This window comes from Myotis nattereri (assembly GCF_964212035.1).
Source record: "Myotis nattereri genome assembly, chromosome: 3".
Taxonomy (NCBI): Eukaryota; Metazoa; Chordata; class Mammalia; order Chiroptera; family Vespertilionidae; genus Myotis; species Myotis nattereri.
In genome coordinates this window covers 183,019,106-183,043,645 of record NC_138077.1, presented here as the reverse complement: position 1 = coordinate 183,043,645, position 24,540 = coordinate 183,019,106, and the positions used below count along the sequence as shown (strand labels likewise).

General features: G+C 43.3%; 1 protein-coding gene across 1 annotated transcript in view; it reads right to left on the bottom strand.

Moving 5' to 3' along the window:
- The window catches only part of AGBL4 (AGBL carboxypeptidase 4), a 999,231-nt gene that overhangs the window by 264,448 nt on the left and 710,243 nt on the right, over positions 1-24,540 (bottom strand). Inside the window, exon 6 of the mRNA XM_081087168.1 lies at positions 11,205-11,244. Within this exon, the coding sequence (XP_080943294.1) occupies positions 11,205-11,244 (40 nt within the window). The remainder of the gene's footprint in view (positions 1-11,204; positions 11,245-24,540) is intronic.

Here is a 24,540-nt window from a genome sequence, read left to right as displayed (position 1 = left end):
CACTGCAAAAATTCATGTGATTTTGGGCTATATCCAAGTAATTCCAGTCCCCAATTTATCCCTCCATTTCATGTATGATGTTCATAATTTAATGCTCAGCCAATCAGCACAGATTTCCCTGAATACAATACTTGTTCAAAGATGAGTGACCCAACCACAGAATAAGAAGCAATATAGATTCTGCTGGAACTTCTGTCAGAGAGTCTCTTGCTTTTTCCTAATGGACTAGAATTTGGGAGGAAGCAAGTTCTGCCATCATAAGACCACACATGGTTTGGGAATGGAGTTAACACTGAGCAAGTTGAGAGGAGAAAAACAGACAGGGTCCCATTACTTCTACATCAAGATGCACAGAAAGGCAGACTTAATTCTGGATTACCTAATTACATGAACCAGTGAATTACCTATTTTTGCTTAATTAATCTAATTTAGGTTGAGATGAAATAATCCTACTTATATAGTTCCTATACCTTAATGTTACCTTTCATGCTTTGAATCCCAGTTCCTCTCTGTCCAGGGCCTGCATTCCATCTGATGGCCAATGTCTTGTCAGCTCCTTCCTGACCTGACCTCCCTCATGCTGGTCAGCTATGGTGATTTTGGGCACCATGCCTTCAAATTCCCCTATTCAGAGCTTAGCCCACCCATCTGGATGTTCCAAAATAGGGCCCTTAATCCCTTCCCATTAAGCTCCACACTGGAGTCCTGGGATATGGCATCCTACATACATTCCCATGAAAATCATCCTAGAAAAATACTACTCAGGTTGTCTCCTGGAGACCTTGAGAACAAGCATGTTTCTCCCTCCCTTTATCTGCTTCTCAGATTCTGGGATTTGTTTACATCGACTTAATACATTTTCTGAATCACACCCCATGCTATTGTTTTTCACTGCTGACATGAGGTGGATGGAGGTTGGGGAGTGGAGATGGGAGTGTAAATTGATACAGCCTTTCTGGAAAATGAGTTGGCAACAAGACACAATAATTCCTTAAAAATATTAATGCTCTTTGGCCCAGTAAATCCACTTTAAACATATTGAGTATAACAAATGTATGCAAAAGAAGTAAAAAGCTTTTTTTTCCCACAAATAATTTTATGGTAGAGTTATTTATAAGAGAAAAACATCTGGAAATAACACAAACGCACAACAATAGGACACATATTTTTGTAAACCAGGCTACACATAAAAGATGGAAGATACAAGAGCTTCTAAAAATAAGTGTGTCTTTAAAATGCTCATAAAATGCTTATGGATCTCGTAAGTCCATCCCTAGTAATCTATTTTAAGACAATAACTTAAAATGTAGACAAAAAATATACACAAAAGTTGATAAATTATTCATAAGATTGAGAAACTAGAATCAAGTTAAATATCCAAAATTATTGGCATGGGAAGATACTTATGTTGTAATATTAAGTGAAAAATCAGGATAAAATTTTATATCTATATGATCTAAACTATGTAAAACAAAATTATACATGCATAAAAAAAGCAAAGAAGTAAATGTCTTAAAATTTAAACAGTGATTGCCTCTGGGAGATTACTGATATTTTCATCTTTATAACTTCTCTATGCTTTTCAAAATTTGTACCATGGGCATGTGCAATTTTTTAATAGAGAAAGTTATTATAAAAATATGGTAAGTCTATAACTACATAGCAACATGAAGCTTGTTTATGAAGTACTGTTAAGTGAAAAAAGGTAGCTATAAAACTTACTGTGATTGCAATTATGTAAATATGTTTCTGCATATAGACAAGAGCTGAAAAGGAAAATGTATAAATGGGAATTAGATTTTCTATTGTGCTAAGGCTGTGGGATTAGGAGGAATTTATTTTTCTTCTCTAAAGATCTCTGTAAAGTTACTTTAATGATGTGTGTGTGTTTTGAACCATTCTCTCCATGCATATCCATTGTTCTGCCAAGAGTCCTCTGACTTGGCTTTGCTCCTGGTGCTGGCCGCTCTGGTCTGGCTCCATGGGCCTGTGGCTCCAAAAATGGCCAGGAGGCAGGTAATAATGACCAGTTTGGCCTCTCTGATCCCCTTCGTCTCCAGAGGGGCTAAATTTACTTCTTGAGGGACTTTAATTGGAGACAAAGCCTAAAATTGTCATGCAATGGTCAGCAGTCTCAGTCTACTGCCATTTCACATAATTATTATTTTAACAACTCTAAGAGGAGATTAAAAATAACAATTTAGTGGATATTTTTGATCAGGAACAAATCTAGCTGCAAATTTTTGGAGGTTTCCATGATATCTTAGGATATCAAATGTCTCTTCAGGATGTAACTTAGTGGGTGGAAAAGTCCTGGTGGTCATTCACTTCCTGATACCCCAGGCCTTCCACATCCCAGCAAGGGGCAGCGGGGACTCTGTCTGTGGGCCAGTGTCACAGTGGGGTCATATTTATATGGAGCAGTGGAAAAGACAAAGGATTTGGAAGCAGACAGATCTAGATTTAAATTCTGACTCTGTCACTTAGTAAGTGTGCATGTAGGCAGTCCACCTAACCATGAAGCACCTTCCTTTCTCATCCGCAAGGCAGGAAAGATGATACATATTATGGGATAACAGGGAGGATTATGTTAGAAATATACGTAAAGCACTTGGCATGTCTTTGGCACCGAGCGTCAGTATTAGACACTTTCTAAGTGCTTACCTTTTAGTTGATGCCATGGAAAAGCTATGACCAGCTGGCAAGTGTGCCAAGATAATTCAATGTGAGAAAGAACAATCTTTTCAACAAACAGTGCTGGGAAACTGGACAGCTCTATTCAGAAGAGGTAGTTTGTTCTCCTATCTCATGTCATATAAAAATCTTAACTCATAGGAGTACCTCCTTGTGACCTTGAGTTAGGCAATGTTCTCTTAGCTATGATACCAAAAGTACAAGCAACATAAGAAAAAAACTGACAAATTGAACTTCATCAATATTAGAAACTTTTTTGCTTCAAAGGGCATCAAGTAAGTGACAAGACAACCCACAGTACAGGAAGAAATATTTTCAGATCCTATATCTGATAAAAGACCTTCTACCCAGATTATGTATTTGAACACTTTTACATTTCAACAATAAAAAGCTAAAAATAACCTAATTAAAAATGGGTAATGAGAAAAAATATGATTAAATATTTATCCAAAGAAGATATACAAAAGGCCAATCAGCACATGAAAATATGTTCAACATCATTAGTCGTTAAGGAAATGCAAATCAAAACCACAATGAGATACCACTTTATGTACACCAGGATGGCTATGATCAAGAGGCAGACAATTAAAAGTGTCAGAGAGGATGTGGAGAAACTGAAGGCCTTCCAACATTGCTTATGAGAATATAAAATGGTACAGCTACTTTGGAAAATAGTTTGGCAATTTCTCAAAATGTTTATCCTAATGTTTACCATATGAACGAACAATTCCATTCTTTGGTTTATGCCCAAGAGAATTAAAAACATATGTTCACACAAAAGCTTGTACACAAATGTCCATAGCAGCATTGTTCATAATAACCCCCAAATGAAAACAACCAAAATGTCTGATAGATAAATTGAATAAACAAATTATGATATAGCCAGACAATGAAATATTATTCAGGAATAAAAAGGACTAAAGTTTTAATACATGCTATAATACAGATAAATCTTAAAAAAATTCTGCTAAATTAAAAAAAGACATTCATGAAAGACCGCATATTGTACAAGTCCAACCATATGGAATATCCAGAATAGGCAAATCCATAGAGATAGAAAGTAGATAGTGATGGTCAGAACATGGGAGAGGCAGAAATGGGGAGCGAGAGGGGTGGGAATGGGTATAGAATTTATTTTTAGGGTGATGATAATTTCTGAAATTAGTAGTGATGGTTGCATAACACTGCAACTATATTGAAAACTACTAAATGTACTTTAAAGGATGAATTTTATAACGTGAATTATATTTCAATAAAGCTGTTCCTTTAAAAAGCTATGAACAGCACTTTTCACTTGATGGTAGGAACATAAAAATCTTTCTAGAGGTACGATAAAGTATATTTATCATTGCCAAATATTCTAGCTCCTTCATTGCAGTGCCCTTCCCTGTGATAAGATTCTGCATCTCGACCTTTGTGAATGTATGAGTAGACTTACGACTTGCTTTGACCCAGGAAATTTGGGCAGAAATGACGCCTTCTAAAACTTCTTAAGAGCAGGTGCATGACTCTCTAGGGCTCTAGTTCCCTCTGTCATGATAACCCACATGGCAGGGGCCGTCAGTACCCTCCCACAATCCCACATACCTTCCTGCACTTATTATTTCTGCACATGTGCAATTACGTCCAATTGCTGACACCTGCAAATCTCCCTGGAGGGCTTTCTCTGGCTACCGGAACCTGCTACATTCACACATGAAGCAGTCTGGATGTCTGGGGGATTTAGCACACCCACCACTAACCCCATTCCTTTGCTCTTCAGAAGGGTAATTCTGACATGTATTTTCCACACTGATTCCCATGGTTCCCCAGTTTGCTGAAGTCCTGATGCTGTGGTAGCTTGCTTGCTAACAAATCTTTCTTGGTTTTCTTCTTTTTCCTGTATTACTTGCCCACCCCTACCAATGTCTCTGGGATCACCCCCCAAATAAACTACTTGCACTAAATCTTCTCAAGGTCTGCTTGTTAGGGAACCCAGACTAAGACACCCAGCAATGTTTCAAACAGAAGGTGCTTGGTCAGCCAGGTGCCACACTGAAGATGATGTAGAGTAGGCTGACGCCAAGCCAGGTGGAACATGTAACTAAAGTGAAAAATAAACCTTTGTTTTCTAAGACCCTACAATTTGATGTCATTGTTACTTCAGTGTAACTTAGCCTAGTGAACTATGTATATATTTTTAGTAATTCTCATTCTAGATTTTTTTCCCAAACAAATAAAGATGCACATAAGAATCTTTTTATTAAAATGTTTTTTGTGGTATTATTTACAATTAAATAATTGGAGATGATTTACTATATAACAGGGTGATTAAAATATAACAGAATGCTTTTTAACTACATAAAATTCCCTTTTAGAACATACAGTGGAATACATACAGTCTCTTCAACAAATGATGTTGGGAAAACTGGACAGACACATGCAAAAAGATGAAACTAGAGCAGCAACTTACACCATACACAAGAATAAACTCAAAATGGATAAAAGACTTAAATGTAAGGGACAAAACAATGAGAATCCTAAAAGAAAACATAGGCAGTAAAATCTCAGTTATCAGAGGTGGCAGAATTTTTGCTGATACATCTCCTAGGGCAAGAGAAACAAAGGAAAACATAAACAAATGGGACTACATCAAATTAAAAAGCTTCTGCACATCAAAAGACACCACCATAAAAATGAAAGGGGAACCCAATGCATAGGAGAACATATTTGACAATGATACATCTGATAAGGGGTTAATCTCCAAAATATATAACATACTCATACAACTCAACAGAAGGAAGACAAACAATCTAATTAAAAATGGACAGAGGATCTGAATAGACACTTCTCCAAAAAGAACATACAAATGGCCAAGAAACAGGAAAAATTGCTCAAAGTCACTAATCATCAGAGAAATGCAAATTAAAACCACAAATGAGATATCACCTCACACCTGTCAGAATGGCTATCATCAATAAACAACACACAAGTGCTGGTGAAGATGTGGAGAAAAGGGAACATTAAATCACTGTTGGTGGGAATGCAGATTGATGCAGCCACTATTGAGGAAAACAGTACAGAGTTGCCTCAAAAAATTAAAAATGGAACTGCCTTTTGACTCAGTGATCCCACTTCTAGGAATATATCCTAAAAACCCTGAAACACCAATCACAAAGAATATATGTACCTCTATGTTCATAGCATGGAGGCATAGAACAGACTGACATACCTCCATGTAGGGGTGGGGGAAGGAGGAGAGATAAACCAAAGAATTTATATATTTATATACATGGCCCAGGGCCATGGCCATGGGGTGGTAAAGACCTGGGGGTAGGGTGGGAAGGGGCTGGTTATAGAGGGGTAAAGGGGGAGGGAAAATGGAAGACATTTGTAATACTGTCAACAATAAAAAAATTCGCTCTTAAAGAATATTTGATGACACTGAAAAATGTTCACACTATATTCTAAAAAACCCAGTTTATATAGTATCATTCTAACTTTATTTTGAAAATTATATATATGTATATGCATGTGCAGAAAATAACAGTTTCTCAGTTTGGTGGTTAGCGTTTTACTTGGATTGAAAATAATACTTCCTTATACTGTCTTTCTTCCTTTATTAGGTTATAAGGAGAATAAAATTTCCAAAAAGTAAGGAAGGAACTATAGTTGGACTTCTGGGTCAAATGGCTACATAAGTTCTTGCTTCAATAAGCTGATTCATTTCCATCAAATAGTAATATTGAATAACATATCAAAAGAAATGAAATACCTAGTTGGGCTCCATTGTGAGAGAGATATCTGCATGAAGCTAAATGCACAGAAGTGTGAAAGGATGAATGATCCTGAGGCCACTAGCTTGCTAAGATCTGGATATAGGATCAGGCAGTAGCAGCTGAAAGCTTGCTTTCTCCCATATCCTATGGAATAGTAGAGAATAAATAAAAGTGCTCATGTGACACAAAACTTGACAATTCTTAGAAGTAAATACAGGAGAATATAGGTTTCCAGGAAGGGAAGTATTTCTTAAATAAGCCACAAAAACAGGCTCATAAAGCAAGAGATTGATACATTTTGCTACATTAAATTAAAAACCTTCCATATATCAAACTATATCATAAATCAAGTGAAAAATACAAGCCACAGTCTGGGAGAGGATATTGGCAATGCATATAAATGACAAAATAGTATTGTTGTTCAGAATGATAAGGAACTACAAATAAATAAAAATTAAAAAAAATAAAAATTATGAAAAGTCATTTCACAGGAGAATAAATCAACATGGCCAATAAATGTATGAAAAGATACTCACCCCCACCGGTGATCAGGGAAACACATATTATCAAAGCAACGGGGTACCATTTCACATTTTTTATGATGACTAGTAAAAATGTATAAATCCCACAATTCCATGTTTGGGAGTCAGGGAAATGGAAACTCTTATACTTTGCTGTTGGAAGTGTAACTTTGTTGAACTATTTTAGAAAACAGTTGGCCTTTAAGTAGTAAACTAGAGGCTTGGTGCATGAATTAGTGCATGGGTGGGGTCCCTTGGCCTGGCTGGCGATCAGGGCCGATTGCAGGGGCGGGGGGGCGGGGGGGGGAAACGGCCAGCCTGGGGGAGGGGCTGCAGGAGGTTGGCTGTGGGAGGGCACTGAGGACTAGGGGGCAGCTCCTGCACTGACCCCCTGGTGGTCAGTGCGCACCATAGCAACCACTCGACGGTAGTTTGGTCATTGGGTTGCTTAGGCTGATCACATAGCATGTGGCACAATACTGAGACATTGTCGAAAATCCCCTCTGAGGAGGAGAACTTTCCCACCAAATGCAACATTCAAATTCATAATTTCTCTTAGTAATCTGTCTATGGCGTTTATAGCATGACTGGGTGCCATGGTGCATTCATCAATAATAAGAAGTTTGACCTTTTTAATGGTTTTAGCAACTTCACTCTTTATATCAAGTCTAGAAATTGAAGTTTCATTTAATGGAATTGGTAATTTATATTGGAAATGAAAGGTGCTTCCAACGAGAAGTAAATTTGCAGTAATTCCTGTAGACGCTGTGGGTAAAACAGTACCACCACGACCTCTAATATAATGTATTAAAACTTTATAAAGATAGGTTTTTCCACTACCACCTGGACTATCCAAGAAAAAGCATTTGGGGTGTACAGTCTGATCTTTGATGGCTGAAGTTATTCTTTCTACAATGCCAAAGTCCTGTGTCATCCCCTGGACTAATCCCTTCTATGGTTGCCTTACCCAGACCACAGACCTCCTGGCCAGGGCTCTGTCCTCTGCTCAGCCTCACCTCCCTGCTCATCTGAGATCGACTCCACCCCCACTAATCCCCTGCTGGTCCCTTAGCCTATGTCATTCTCACTCACCCTCTCACAATCAGGGACTTGAACCAGACCCCCAGCACAGGCGTATGGAGAGGCCTCTGCCGCGCCCCCGCCCCCACTGTGGATCCCCTGCTGTTCAGTCGTCCATCCAGTCATTTAGGTCGTGATGGCCCCTAGCTTTTTATATATTAGGATATATAAAAAGGATATATATTTGAAAATGCATATACTCTGTAATTCCTCTCCTAGCTATATGACCTAGAGAAATTCTCACACTTATGCATAAATGGAGATGCACAAAAATGCTTAGTAGCAAAACAACTGGAAATATTCCAAATTATGATCAATAAAATGGGTAAGTAAATTGTGATCTAATCATTTGTAGAATACCATATAGCCGTTAAAATGAATGAAGCAGAGCTATATGTATCTATATGAATGAGTCTCTATAATATAATGAAGAGTAGAGGAAAATTCACAGAGTAACTTTATAATGTGACACCATGTGAAGGAATCTGTAAAAGAACACCAGTTATATAACTGGATACATAAGTATGAAGAAACATTGAACTCATTACAGTGGTTAACTATAGGGTGAGGGAGAGAGATGGGGTCAGGTATGCATAGAGAAAAGTCTCAACCAGATTTACACATTTTTAAAAATAGGAGACCCACTGGCATAAAAGGCACAATGTTGATATGATAAAGCCAAGGTGTTGGGAGAGAGGGGCAGTAAATGGCTGTTCATTATATCTCTACTCTTTTCTGTATGTATGAAATTATTCACAATAGAGAAAATAGAGTATAAAGAAGATAACAGATTGAAAAGGCTCCCAAATCCCCCACCAGCAGTTTTAAAGACTTGGTCTATGAGGAATGGCAGCATCAGACTGCAGTTCTGCGTTGAGGAGGGACTTACAGGGGTGGGCAAACTTTTTGACTCGAGGGCCACAATGGGTTCTTAAACTGGACCTGAGGGCCGGAACAAAAGCATGGATGGAGTGTTTGTGTGAACTAATATAAATTCAAAGTAAACATCATTACATAAAAGGGTACGGCCTTTTTTTTTTTTAGTTTTATTCATTTCAAACGGGCGGCCCGCAGGCCGTAGTTTGCCCACGGCTAAACTAGGAGGAGTACAGACAAGTCAGGACCTCCCACTGCAGTCCCAGAGGTAGGAGGCCCACTGCAGGCTGCTGCAGCTTCTGGTGGGGGAGGCGGGGGATGACTTTAACAGTCAGAGACAGCTAATAACAACAGAGGAAAGTGCTTCTTGCATGGACTAGAGTTGTCCAGATAATACAAGGTCTAATGGCACTTCCTAAGCTTTCCGAGTCATGGCACACACGGATCCTATTTGTCTGGCACACTGGAGTAAGCCTACCTACCACTCTGGGGATCCAGCTCCTCGGGTCCTACTGGTGCCTAAGAGAGCTGAGTGGAACAATGTGTCCAGGTGTGTATCCTATAACATCACACAAGTCTAGCCTACTTACAGTAGACCAGTGTGCCATAACACACATCTTTTCTCATCTAAAAGTAGAGTAAATTATTGACTGTTCTAAATCAGCAGCACTTAGCATTTTGTAAGTCCATAGATGCCCAAAAGCAGAGCACTGGAAGTCATGCTATTGCTTGAATCTGTGTACTAGCAGCTGGGAAGAGCTGGAGCTAGCACAAAAGAAATGCAGTTAACAGGGCCTGAAACTTTTCTTGTAAAGCAACTGCGGACAGGTCAAGAACCATCTACAGTTCATACTTTGGCACCATAACAGGGTGTGGTCCAATAAGACTAGGAGGTGAACGCAGGTGACCTGGGTTGGCACATGTGGAGCAGGATAAGACAGAGAGAACCAAACAGGATGGAACAAAGGTAGTCCCTCACCAGCAGCTCAGTGGGAGAAACTGGTAGGTCACACTATTGACTGAGCCACTCTATTTATATTAGCTTATGATTTCGAATTTATGTTAAACACAGCTCATTCTATGGATAGATTAAACATTATTCAAACGCATTCATCTTTGTTCTAAAGTCCCAAGTTCAAAAAGCTCTCTCTGGTGGAAATGCAGCAAGGTCTCCTGAACTGGGTGGACCAGCTTACATTTGCTGTCACTGTTATAGATGTCAGTTACAGAGACCAGAGGAAGAAGAGCCTTTGTGCTGGGATAGAGCCTGCAGAGGGCACTTTCTCAGTCTCCTTGGAGGAGAGCCAACTGGCCCCGGGATACAGAATAACAAGCTTGATGGAAGGCAGGGATGCCATGGAACAGGCCTACTGGTTACTGAAATACTGACATATCTCCATATTTATTGGCAATTAGCCACCCAGAGCCTGCTGACCCTGCCATACAACCAACCACTCTGCAACACTGGCCCCTCTCCCAGGGCCCCATCTCCCCACAGACCACAAAACCAAGTGTAAAGTCTAACACAGCAGGGGGTCACCAGGCTGTTAAATATTTTGATTATCACCAATGAATGAAGATGAATCACCACAGCTACTCTTGAATGCTCCTTCACCCTGCTGGCACCATCACTTCCTTGGATCCCAAGATAGAACAGCTACTCTTGTTGGCCAGTTGCCTCTCAAACTAAACTAAAATCCCTTTCTGGCAAAACTAAATAGCTCTATCTCTCTCTAGGCTACATGCCAGGATCAGGGGAAAGAAAGGGCCTTTTACTGCCATGGCCACAGCTGTATTGGAGACCTCGACCTTTCCTTACGAAGGTACGAGAAAAGTCATCCTGACCCTCAGCACAGACCAAAGCTGGTCACTTTCCCAGATTAATCCTTCTTCATGAGCCATCCTCCTTCCATCCCATGCCACCTACAGGCAATCCCCATGGCTTTAAAACTTATTTCTCAGGAGGCCAGGACACTGTCTTGACACTTGAGTTCATTGAGTGATTTGAGAACCTGACCCTGGAATATGCAGCCACATCCGAGCATTAGCCTGGCCATCAGCAGAGTCAAGAGGAGGCAGCAAGAGCTGGGAGGGAGAAAAGGCGCAGCCTGTGGGACAGAGGGTTGGGGGAGAAGGGGTGTTCACGGCACGAAAGAATTTTGCTGTCCACGCGGGGAATCAGAGGAGGCAGGCAGGAGCTGCATTTGGATAGACGATCGGACAGCGCTCTGGGAGATAAGGGAAAAGCCAAAGCATAATGGCCACATCTACTCACCGGGGTTGGTTATTGTTAGGAGATCAAGCTGCCGCTGTTGCTGCAAAAGAAAACACACTGTGAGAGCCCTGATTTGAGCCAGGGACCGACTTGTGCTTAGCAGGTCAACAGGGTACATTGTAGATAATTGGTGCTCACTCATGATTCTGCAGAGACAAAGGGAACGGGCGGCTTTCTGCTTGTCCTTGGATGGTCAGAGCTAAGTGGGTCTTTGAGGTCTTCCAGTCCAACCTGTATTGTGCTTAGGGAAAAGCCACGGGCTCATTTGCCTTTGCTCACACCTGCTACACTGGGTAAGTGGCTGACATCCTGGAGATTTTCTTTGTCTTGGGTCCTTACATCACTGTCAGTCTCCTGATAGGCCTTTCTAACCAAGATATTCCTGGGCTGCTTTACTTCTTGAATTTGCTCAGCAATGCCATGACAATTCCAATTACTGATGATCCAACTATTCCTTCTCTAACTGAATTCTCATCTCTTTGTACCACACAACACTCAAAGAAAGTAGTATTTGTCGGGCACACTAAGCCAGATGGATGAGACTATAGATGTTTGGAGGCAACTAGCCGGGGGTACCCCAAGGGTTGGGGTGATTAACATTTAGGGAGGGTTGCCCCTATCAGAGCATACTTGTGGGGAAACTGTTCTGGGTTGGGTGTCATAGGAACCCGAGGATGGAAAAGTGGGTACTGTGGTCGGGCGTGGGGCAAAGGTGAGCAACTCTCTTCAAGACTTAAGTCCCAGTCTACCTTGTTCTTTTTCCTACATTTGATTTTACATAAATAGTACTAAAAATCTGCATTTTTTTCCCTTAAAAGGGGCCCAAAAGGCTCCACTTTGAGAACCATTGCTACAGGCTACCCATTGCAAAAGCTTCTGATTATCTGGTATTTTACCTAATGGATTCTTTGCCTTATTTCACCTTCCCTGCATTTCCCTCTTTACCTCATCTCTCTCCAAGAATGGCATCCTGAAATTCTGCATAAGCAGAAGGGGAAGGCAGCAACAGTTTTTGAGTCCCAACTGTAAGTCAGGCACAGTACCAGAGACTTTGATATATCATTTCCTTTTGTACTCTTAGCAATCCTACAGAATTGGTATTGTACAGAGGAGAGACATGAGGTTCAGAGAGGAGAAATGATCTGTCCAAGGCACATCTTCATTAAATGGCAGGGCCAGAATTCAGTTAGTCTAACCCTGGCTTGAAAGACCAAAATATGACAATGCACATAAATGACTATGATGATGCCAGGCAGTTCATAGGTGCTCAATAAAAAGACATGTTTAGTATTGATGCTGTTATTATTATAAGCCATGGGACTCTTGGTTTATATAAGCTACCTCTTCCCTTTTCATTGAATTATGGAGGCTTAGAACTCAACAGTCATTGAGTCTGACCTGTTATCAAAACAGGAATCCCCTCCGTAATGTCCCTACTAGTTGTACAAACTGCTTCTTTTTCAGCCCTTTTCTTGATGGGGAACTCACTAGCTCTACTTTGAGCTGAGTTGAAACCTGCTTTCTTATAACATCATTACTTTCCAGCTGCCTCACCCCATGACAACAGTTTGGACAGACTGTGTTTCTTCTCTGCAGGCTAATTATCCCCAATTCCTTTGTCCTTTCCTCACAAGACCTGGCCTCCAGTCTCCTCGCTCTTGTGGTCACCCTCCTCTTCCATTTAACTTTGACCTGTCCAAGTCAGAACTTCTTCAAGACCTCTCCACCCCTGCTTCTGTGACTTCTCAGCCTAAACGCAGGTCTGTGTCCTTGTGTGGCCTTCTTAGTTGCACATTCCTGTTTCCTGCCAGCTCACAGCTCCTTCCAGTTGATTTCCAAGCAAACAAAGCAATTCCAAGGTGCCATAGGCCCACATTGTGAGCATATATCCTCATGCTGAAATAAACACACCCATTGGCTAGAAGGAACGCCAGAGCCACACCATTTCCTCCCCAAACACAGAATTAGGCCAGCAGTACAAGCTGCCTTTGCCGAGGCCAGCTGTGTGGCCGGGCACTTCCCTCATGCACGCGGAAAGCACACAACGTGTCCTTCTATTTTTCCGCAGCTTGACTTTATGACTGCTGTTGGGGATGAAGATCTATTTATCTGAAAAGTATCTATTTCCCAATTCAGAGCTATCTCTGAAGGGTGACTCTGTGTCCAGGGTCCAGCAGGGCAAAATGGAAGAACACCTGGCAGGAGGCAGACATACCTGGACGTACCTCTGTGTGGCTTTGGATAACTCACTCTATGCCTCTGGCCTCAAACTCTGAGATGAGTGAGGGAGATTGGGATACTGGAGCCTTCTCTATGAATGCCTGACTCCAGTCAAAGGCAACCAGACACTGTGCTTGTGGGCTCCCTCTTCTGGTGCAGAGATTCCCTGAGAATCCCTGTAGCCAGGACATGAGGGGCTCAGAGGACAGTCAGACTTTAAAAGGGGCCACATTTTAAGCTTTCTTTTACATTGCAATTTTTATGTGTGTCTTCCTCACTAGTCGAGGGGCATCTTGAGGCTCTGGAACATCTATTGTACAGTCCATAGGGGAGCCCTCAGTAAACATGTACTTAAACTCAGCTAAGCCATTCCTGAAATCCACTTTATCCTCTCAAACCCCCAAGCCTCTGCTCAGGCTGGCTCCCAGCCCAGCTTAATCTCTCACCATCTTTGTGGAGATCCCTCTTACTTCTCAAGACCTCCAGGAGGTCGTCTCTGCACACCAAACCGAACCCTCTTTTCTCCCTTCCTCAGAGCAGAATGAGCATTTTGCTTTGTTCTTCCAACGCATCTTTTAAAACATACCTTTTGTAGCATGCTCTATCTTAATTGACTGCTTCCTTCTGTTTCTCACAAGGTCCTTACTCAAAGACAAGACTATGTCCTTTCATCTGAAAGTCTCCCGTGCCAGCACAAAGCCTGGAGGAATGTTTGATTTCTAATTCAAATGACTCGACTACTCCTGTTAGGCAGGAATTAATGAGCATGGAAAGCAAACATGCTCCTTTCTCTCCAGGACTTTCTCTCTGCTGTAACTTTGGGGGTCTTTCCTTTATAATTTTGCTCTCACTGTCTCTACAGCTAGCAGTGCTGCCTATCCACCTCCTCTGGGAGACCTTCTTCTTTGACTCCCTCCATCCACAGGATTGCTGTCTCTTCTTGACCCCCACAGCTCCTCCTACTGTCTGTGCCACCTGTCCTGCAGTGATGAATTAGGTCTGGTCACAAGCCCATTTAACCTAGTTCCCTGACATATGTGTGCACCACCTAGTGGCTCAAGCAGATAAGTGTAGGCTATTGTTTTAACCTGTAGCTCTTATTAGTTAGATGGAATTGAAAAATCTGCAAGCTATATATGCAAAAGGAAAAGTGTATGTTTGCGAACCACTGTGTAATAATTTTTACCTAAAAAACTGGGATATCCAAGTAATTCCTTTAAAGTTCTTAAAAAATTAAAAGGAATCAAATATACGGGAAAATTTCCTAGTCTACCTAGTATAATCATTTGAGATTGCCAATGGAAACCCTATGGTATTTGTAAAAACAGGGCACATGATTTGTGGAATTTTATCAATAATGTACAGTTTTATATAGAGGGTGCATATTAGATGTAAATAATTACCAAATTGTTATAATTAGTTACCAACTAAGAGATAAGGGTCTTTTATATGGAGATAACAGTATCAAACTGCCTAGACGTAAAATATGCAATGTAAGATGGAGGAGATGAAGTCGGTGATCTAGGAGGCTTGGTGGCTGATAGGGCCTGAGTGGGGGGTGGGATGAGAGCTTAGCAGGTGAACCACTAGGTAACCAAAAGCTACAGTATAAGACAGGCAGGGCCTTCACATGTGTTGTAGCGTGTGTGCACATGGTACGTGTTTTGAGGAGTGGGGCATTCCTCCTCAAGTGAAGGAACTCCACACCTAGACAGAAATGTGTCCACGTGTGCCAATATGGTATTTCATAGAGTCTTGGAGGAGGGTGGGTATGCCAGAGTGGGTTCGTTAGGTGTTGATGTGGGGCCTCCTGGCTGTGTATGAGCCCTGCACCCAGCCTTCCCCAGTAGGAGTGGTGCTCCATGGACATTATGAAGAAACCCATTTCTGTGCTTGAGCACCATAGGATGAATGCTCCATCATGATTCCATAAAGGCCATAGAGGATTGGGTGTTTCAAGGCCAACAGGAGCAATCTCTTAATTTGATGCCAGCTGGGAAGGCCAGAGCATTATAGTGGATGCTCGAGGAACTGTCTGCCAGCATCCTTGCTCCAAGAGTCATTCATATTCTCCCATGCATCCAGTGGAAGCTCTTTCATTAATATAATGTCACCGACCTCTGGCCCAAGAATGAAAGTCCTGAAAGGTGAGCCAATTAGAAACCTCAACCACGGATTTCAGATTTTTTATGGGTTCAATTTATTCTCAATGAAAACTATGATTATTGTCCTAACTTCAATAACCTATCTTTAAATATTTTATAATTATGAAAACAAATATGCTTATTTTTGTCATTTTCCAAATTTTTAGAAAATTCAGAAAGTAGCCGAAACCGGTTTGGCTCAGTGGATAGAGCGTCGGCCTGCGGACTGAAAGGTCCCAGGTTTGATTCCGGTCAGGGGCATGTACCTGGGTTGCGGGCACATCTCCAGTGGGGGATGTGCAGGAGGCAGCTGATCGATGTTCCTCTCTCATCGATGTTTCTAACTCTCTATCTCTCTCCCTTCCTCTCTGTAAAAAAATCAATAAAATATATTTTAAAAAAAAAGAAAATTCAGAAAGTAAAATTTAATAAAATCCCACTAATAGAAGAGAACCATAGTTAGCATTTTGGTGTATTTTCTTGTCATCTTTCTTGCTTGTGTATATTTAATGATATCGTAGTTATATATTAAAAATGAAGTACGTTTTAATCGTATGCAACATTATGTTTTTGTGTGTGTTTTTTTTGGTCCCAAGCCATGTCTTTGTTTTGAAGTATACGGGTGTAAGTCACATTTATTTACTGTCATAACTGGTATGTTTGCTCTCACTGATGTGATTTTGTTTCTAGTCCCTTTTTTCAAGGAAGGTAGCATTAATCAGCAAGACATCAGGAGGGTACCACTTGGCTCTTTCATCACAAGGAGGCAGTTTGAAAGGCCCAGCTACTGCAGCCTAGTGATGTAGACAAAGGCATGTAAATCTGGGGAAATCTCTTCCTAGAAGATACTCTTCTTCATCCATGAATCCCTCTGACTGCAGTTACAGAAAAGCATTTTGTAGAAAGAGCTTCAGACTCAAAATCAGAAAGATGAAGGGGTGACTCTTGATTCTGTCATCTCTGAGCTGTGTCATCATAGGCCTGTTTCCTAGGCTACCTGGCAATTAGGGACCCCATCCATAAGAGGAGTGCAGACCAACTCCAGGAGCCTCACAGGAAAGAGCAGCCGAGAGGGTAAGGACTGTTCTGAACAGCGGTCCCCAGACAAAGTGGGAGCACACAGGTTGAGAGCTGGGGTTCCTGAGTGCCGGCTTCAGCTCCACCCTGCCTCTGGCTGAGACTTTGGGCTTCTCACCACCTGGCATTAGCATTTTACAGCAGCATCTTAACTGGTCTCCCTGCTTCTACTCCTGCCTCCTCCAGTTCAACCACATCACAGCTGGAGTAAGATTTCTAGAATGCACATCTACAAACTCTCCAGGGCTTCTACAGAACCACGTCTGAATCTTCGCTACTTTAAGGACCTCCGCGACCGCCTCCTATATCTCCTGTTCTCTGACTCCAAGCTCTAGCCATGCCCATCCACTTCCCGTTCCCAGGTTGCTGTGCTCTCACCTCCAGGCCTTTGCACACACTGTTCCCTCTTCTGGGCACAATGATGCTGCCACCAACCTACTTCACCAGGCTTGTTATTCAGCTATCAACTCACACGCCACCCCTTCCGTAAAGTCTTTCTTGGTCTGCCAGGGCTGGGCTGGATCTTGTCCTGATCCCCTGACCATCCCATCAGAGCACCATCGCATTGCAGTTCCCTGGCCTGTGTACTCCCCACCCCCTCCTCTGGCTTTGTGAGCTCCCTGAGAGCAGAGGCTGTGCCATCATTGCTTCCTCAAGGACTGGCCAGGTGCCTGACCAATAGCTGGTGTTCAATGAAGATCTGCTTATCACCTGTTAGCAAGGTGACAACTAGACTGAACTGGTCATGGAAAAAGGTCTTTAGTATAACCCCCCCCCTCCCAAGACACACACACACACACACACACACACACACACACACACCATAATTTTCCATAAAACCCTTTCTGTTTCTGCCTGGGGACCTAAGGACTGGGCCACAGAGAATTTGGCTTTGGCCTTCTTCATCTGGATGGTAATTGGGAGGCTATGGTTAAAAATGGACTTTTCATTTTGGTCACGAACTGCATCGCAATTACTGCTCAGAATAAGAAAGAGACATGGTGTTCTGGGAGCTTCGGGGCTGTTTGATGTGCTGGGTTCTGCGTGGTGGAAGAGAATAGTCACTGATTACGTGTTCTGTTTTGCTTTCTGCGCTTCATGCAGGATTGCTATTTGGGGAAAAGTCAGCCTTTCATGGCACAGAGTGGAGATGATTTAAACAGGAGCACCCATCATCTCTGGGCCTTCTCCTGTCCCTGCGGAAGCCTGAGGATCAGCACCCTCCAGAACAGGGGTCACAGGGGCTCAGCCCCTTACTTTTCCTGCACTACTCCCCTCCCCCAGCCATCCTCATTCTCCCCACATCTAGGGATCCCATGCGCTGCCCTACCCCAAGCATAGCTGGTTCCTTAGAAAATATATCAGGTGGTGCTGGCCCCCTCTAAACTCACTGCTTCTGATCTCTCACTCCCATCTAGCCTCCTCACTTCTTTCTTTAGAACAATTTATTGATCCCCACTGCATTTCTATAAAGACTTGAATTCTTAGCTTGCTATTCCAGGAGGGTGTGATATTCCACAAGTTTTATGCGCTATTTAATAAAGCAGTTTGTATATATTAAAATAACCTCATATTTAGAAAATAAACAAGTTACCTTTATTTTCAGAACCAAACCTTCACCAGTTAAGGTGGCCTGATACTTCAGTCAGCACCACATGCAGAAGACGGACCCTCTCCTGGCAGCGGGGAGCAGCGGGGAGGAGCAGGGGCAGCTGCCACCTCTGTGAGGACCAGAGCAAGGAGCATGTGCATTTGGAAAGCACTGTCTCAAGGCACGGAGCTCATGCCCACGCCCCACTGAAACGGGACAGGGCCTCTGTGCAGACGGGAAGGCTCACTACCTTATGCTCACTGACCACCGCCCATCCTCAACGTGGCCCCCCTTCTCACGCTAAACAACTGCTGTGCAACGCGCAGACCTCACTGTGCTTTCCCTCTCTGACTCCTCGCTTATTTATTCGTAATTCAGCAAGTGTCAGTGGGGCATCTACTCTACACCTGGCATGCTGCTGAGGGCAGGGAAAGACACAGCCCCTGTCTTCAGAGACGTAGCTAAAGTGAAGTGGAGAAGACAGACACAGCAAGCAAATCATCGTACTCTACTAATTCATTTAAGCGATGGTAAGTGCTCCACAGAAAAATGTGGGTGAGGGGACCATGACCAGAGTTCAAAATATCCCTCAGGCCTCACCTGGCCTACTGGCCAATGCCTGGATGCCACCCCTAGGAACCCCCAACTCCACCACCTTCTAGGGGAAGCTGAGCAGCGGCTGAGGCTCAGCCTCCCTCCTGGGTACCTACTCCCACCTGGATAACAGAAATGTATCAGCCTTATATGCAGGGAGAGAGTGAACATCACTCGAGGATGAAATAGGGGTTCAATTCTATGGGCAGCAGACCGGGGGGAGCAGACAAAAACTGGGGCTGCACATGTGAGATTGTGTCAATATGGTACACTGGGAAGCTCCTACGCCTGTAGCTTCCTGTTACTGGCAAAGCCGGGCACGCAAGTGGCTTTCTCCCCGGGGGGGCTTACAGGAGTGCTCAGTTCCTCTCTGGCAGCCGGTGGCAGCCAGCACGGAAGCAGGGCGAGTGGAGATGGAGGAGCCTTGGAAGCTGCAAGCACATCCTGGAAGCAGGGTTGACAGCAGCAGTGGCCACAGCAGCTGCCATTCGCTGAGCACCGACGTGAGCCAATCCTACAACCGTTTGAGGCGGGCATTGCTACCCCTTTTTACAGATGAAGCTCAGGGTCAAGAGGTTAGGCTACTTGCCCAAGGTCGCAGCTGCTAAGAGGAAGACACTAGATTGAAGCCCATGCTGTTGGGCCTGAAGTCTGTGCTCCGTGAGCTGTGAGCAGTGCGTGGGGAGCCCTGAGGGAGCAACCCAGGCTGCAGTGGGAGTGGCTGGGGACTCGGCACCAGGCAGCGGCAGGAGCTGCAATTTCAGGGTGACCTTCCCTACGTTTCCCTCGCAGTGCCCACAGTTTGAAATGCTGTATTTACCTGTGTTTATGTTTGATTAATGCCATTCCCATTATAGTCTAAGCTCTGCTGGCTGGGTGGACATTGTCTCACTCTGTGTCCAAAGGCTGCATGTGGAAGGTAGCTCAGATTTTTAGAGGCTGGTAAACAGCTGCAACCCTCACTCCTGCTGCAGAGCAATGACACAACATGCAACCCCAGGCAGATGGGGGCTTGTGCTGGGGGTCGGGACCTCCCTCAGCTCTGGAGGAAAGACTTGTGGGTGCATCAAAGAACAGCAGGGGAGGCTGTTAGTCACAAGGGAATACTGCCTGCCAGGACTGACTGCTGCTTCCCCCCTCTCCCTGCCCCCTCCCCCCCCCCCCCCCCCCCAGTGAGGCCAGCCATGCAGGGACCTTCAAGAACAGACATGGCATCTACGTGACGTGCAGCCCGAGGCTGGAGAGAACCCATAGGTGTCTGACAGATGGTCTCCATACACCAAGTGACTTAATCATATCCCACACTATAGTTAGGTGTGTACATATTAGCCTTTCTTTTCTCCCCACCCATACCTCTCCTCTCTCCGTGTACTACCCTCTAACTCTGCCTTCCCCCTCCCAGGTCAGGAGCTGAATATTATTCACTTCTCTGTACTCTCCCTCTCCCTGATCTCCAAAAGGGCAGCAGGAAGTTTGTTGTAAATGTGATGTTTTAGCTTGTCATGAGTGCAAGTGACAGGATGATCAATTCTTTTGGTTAATATATTTGATTAAGTCACAACATTTCTTTTATAGAATCAAACTATAGTGTTTAAATGATATGTCTTTTAGGCCTCCAGTTTATACTTTAAAACTGTGATTACTCTTCACCCTTAAGGCCACCAAAAGCCAGCCTCAGTGAGTGAGGCTATCCCATAACATAGCCTCCTAGAGATCATCTAGCCCAACGGACTTGACTTCAAAGAAAAGTGAGCCGAGTCCAGAGGGAAGGGAGCTACTCGAAGTCACCTGCCACATTGTTCTGCAATGTTTGCCCACGTGCCCCTTCATTAGAGTGGAAAGAAGGGATTTATGTCTATATCTAGTGCCTAGAAAACACAGATGCCTAATCATGGCTGGTATGGCTCCGTTGGTGGGGCACTGTCCCATGCACTGAAACTTGTTGGTTTGATTCCCCATCGGGGCGGGGCACATGCCCTGGTTGCAGGCTCCATCCCTGGTAGGGGGCGTGCAGGAGGCATATGATCGATGTTGCATGCTCACATCCATGTTTCTCTCTCTTTTTTTCCCTCTCTCTTCCTCTCTGAAAAATAATAGGAAATCTGTTAAAATTAAAAACACACACACAGATGCCTAGGAAAAAATTGTTTAAAAAAAGCAAGGGAGTGGGGTGGTGAGTGAAGGCAGGGGAGGAATTTAGCCAGGAATTTGTTCAGAGTCCCAATGTCTTGTTGCTTATTTGATTCAACTGGTTTTAACTGAGGAGTTACCAGGAAGACTTCCTTTAAGAGACAGTCATTGAAATGGCTCCTAAAGGAGAGAGACTATTTTACTTTTCCCTGAGAAAGTGGGGCCAACTTGTAAGGCGGAATAGAAGGACAGGAACCTGTGTTGGCTATGAAGCCTGGCTACCCTCTGTCTCTGGGAGCTAATGGGTCTATTTGTGCTTGACATTTGGTTTTTAAGACTGTCAGGGCATCTCCCTGAAATATTGTTTTCTGTTTGTTTCTTTAAACATTTTTTAAAATATGTTTTATTGATTTTTTACAGAGAGGAAGGGAGAGGGATAGAGAGTTAGAAACATCGATCAGCTGCCTCCTGCACACCCCCCCTACTGGGGATGTGCCCACAACCAAGGTACATGCCCTTGACCGGAATTGAACCTGGGACCCCTCAGCCTGCAGGCTGATGCTCTATCCACTGAGCCAAACTGGTTAGGGTGTTTCTTTAAACATTTGATTATTTTATATACTAATATAACACTAAGTCCAAAAAGGAATTTGAAGGAGCTTACAATAAAAGAATGCAACAAAATAAAAACCATGTAACTAAAGACAAGGAGAGAAAGAAAAATAGGAATAGGAGGAATTAGATGATTCGAAGTGTAAGGCCATCACTCACAATGAATACCCTAAGGCAGTGGTCGGCAAACTGGGGCCTCACGAGCCACATGCGGCTCTTTGGCCCCTTGAGTGTGGCTCTTCCTAAGCCTTAGGAGTACCCTAATTAAGTTAATAACAATGTACCTACCTTTATAGTTTAAGTTTAAAAAATTTGGCTCTCAAAAGAAATTTCAATCGTTGCACTGTTGATATTTGGTTCTGTTGACTAATGGGTTTGCCGACCACTGCCCTAAGGTACTCTGCTCACTTGCTAGAGGTGGGATACAACTTTGGCACTCAGCTTTTAGCAATCTAAGCACAGAGGAAAACTCAGTGACAAGAGACCCAGGATCCTCAGAGGAAAGAAAAACACAATAACACACAAACAAAAAAGTTGTGTTAGGGAATCTCAGCCTTTCCTGATCTGAGATCTGAGGGAAATCTCTTCTCAGGGTCCTTGGGAAGGGTAGGCTGAGAACTGGCGGGGGATAGGAGCTGGCCGGGTCACGCTGTGTAGAACAGCAGAGCTGTGTTTGGAACCAGCAGACCTGACTCCCTTTGGCTCGTGAAAAAGGCGTATGGAGCACAGAGATGAAATGTGGGGTCATGAGAGCACTGGGCCAGAATTAGAAGCCATGGGTCTGTGCCAAGGACGAGAGCCAAGGACAGACAATGAGCACGGTCCTGGCTTGCACACTGCCATGGGTGATGCCCCTGGACACATTCTTAACCTCCGCACTTCCACATTTCTAAAATGGGGATGAAAGAGACTTTAAACAGGAATATCATTTTACTCAGAATTTTTATATTACAACAAGCATTCCTATATTATGGGATAACAATAAATCCACACCTTTTTAAGAGATAATATACAAAACTCAATAAAACAGTGAAGTTTCAGATTTTTTGTGGGTATCCAGGTTCCTCTCCCCCCCCCTACTGAGTTGGGAGAATATCTGAGAAGATCCTACAATATCATACTCAAGTAAGTGCTCAATAAAGTCTCCCTGCCTCTCTCCTCTCCCCCATTCTTCAGGTTGAGCAAGTGTGCAAAGAGTTCACAGCAGCTCCTCACAAAACTGTGGCAAGAACTGAATGGAATAATGGATCAGAAACACGTGGAAGCCAGAAGCTGTGTGTCCTGGCCCCAGCTTTCCCAATTAACTTGCTGTATGAGCCAATAATTTACCTTCTCTGAACCTGTCTCCACCACATACAGGTTAAACGACCATGGGCAAGTCAGTTAAATGCTATGAAATGTGTTTAGCAACCCACCTACTGGTAAAGCATTTAGCTTAGTGGTTGGCACATAACCTCTGGGTAAATGGCACATAGTCTGTTAACACTTTTATTTTTAATTCCAAGATTCCTTGGGTGGGAAGCTTTTCTTCCTGTTTCTCTATATACGGCTTGGCTTCTCCCTTATACCACCATCCCCTTTCCCCAGGAAGCCTCTCCTCTCCCAGGCTGGGTTAGGTGCCTCCTTACGGCCCCTCAGCACCTTGTGCTACCCTTGGCCACAGATGTCATCATGTGGGTTGCGAAGATCTGTGAGTTACCCACTGTAAGCTCTGTGGGCCAGGAGGCTGTGCGATTCAGGTGTCTCCAGCTCCTGCCACCACACTTGGCACGGAGCAGGCCCTCAGTCATGTTTGCTGAACTGCACAAAACTGTGGAGTTCCTGTGGAAAATATCGTGACATTCAGAATAAAACTCCGACACTGAAAATGAGGCAACATTAATCTGTGTTCCTGCCCAGCTAGCGTAATGCCTCCGCACAATGTCAGAGTTATAGATACGCAGGAAGTAAAAGTGCCAGGCCATGAAAGTCTACTTTCCGCATTTGATCGGCTCTCCTGGAAGCTCCATTCCACGCTGATTGACCACGACTTTCCATAAAAAAGTTGCCAGCTTGATTGTGGGGAAAGAATCCAGATCTAATTGTTCTTTGTAAGCCTGGGACAGAAGGTATTGTTGCTTGAAAAATGGAACTGTCTAAATTAATTTTCCTGAAACAAACATCTTTGCCAAATAAAAGCAATGCATAATAACAACCCATAATTAAAAGTAAAATGATACCTTTTGTTACGTGGGGAAAGCAAATGTGTTCACCACAAAAAAAAAGAGACCAAAATGTTATTTCTTGGAACTCCAGGAACACATCTTGAAGTCTTCTGAGAGGGATGTGTGAGAGTGTGTGTGTGTTTAGAGTGGGGTGGGAAAGATGTTTCTTTTTACCCCTTCTCTTGCTTTTGAAAAACAAACCATTCATCTCTGATTTCTAAACAATGCAGCCAGAATATTCTTATATCCCACTAGAGGCCTAGTGCATGAAATTCGTGCACAGATAGGGTCCCTAGGCCTGGCCGGTGATCAGGGCCAATCTATGGGGCAACCTGTGGGGTGATTGGGGGCCCCTGCTGGCACCCGCCTTGGCTGGCCTGGGGCCTGTGGGCTGGGGGCAACTCCTGCATTGAGCATCTGCACCCTGGTGGTCAGTGTGCATCACAGCTACCAGTTGTTCCACCGGTTGTTCTGCCATTGGGTCGATTTGCATATTGGGCTTTTATTATATAGGATTAGACTTCTAATAGACAAGAATTGGGAAAGTGAGGGAAATTAACATTTATTGAATGGCCCTTATTTTCCCTTGACTAACTTTCCTAACCTATTTTTAATTTATTTCAATTTACATATACACACATATATATGAAACTGGTAAATCCTCTCTAGAGAAGAGTTAAGATGTTAAAAACTTTAATTGAACATCTACTCTGCAACAAATGCTTTATTATATTTATTCATTTTATCTTCACAACACTTACACC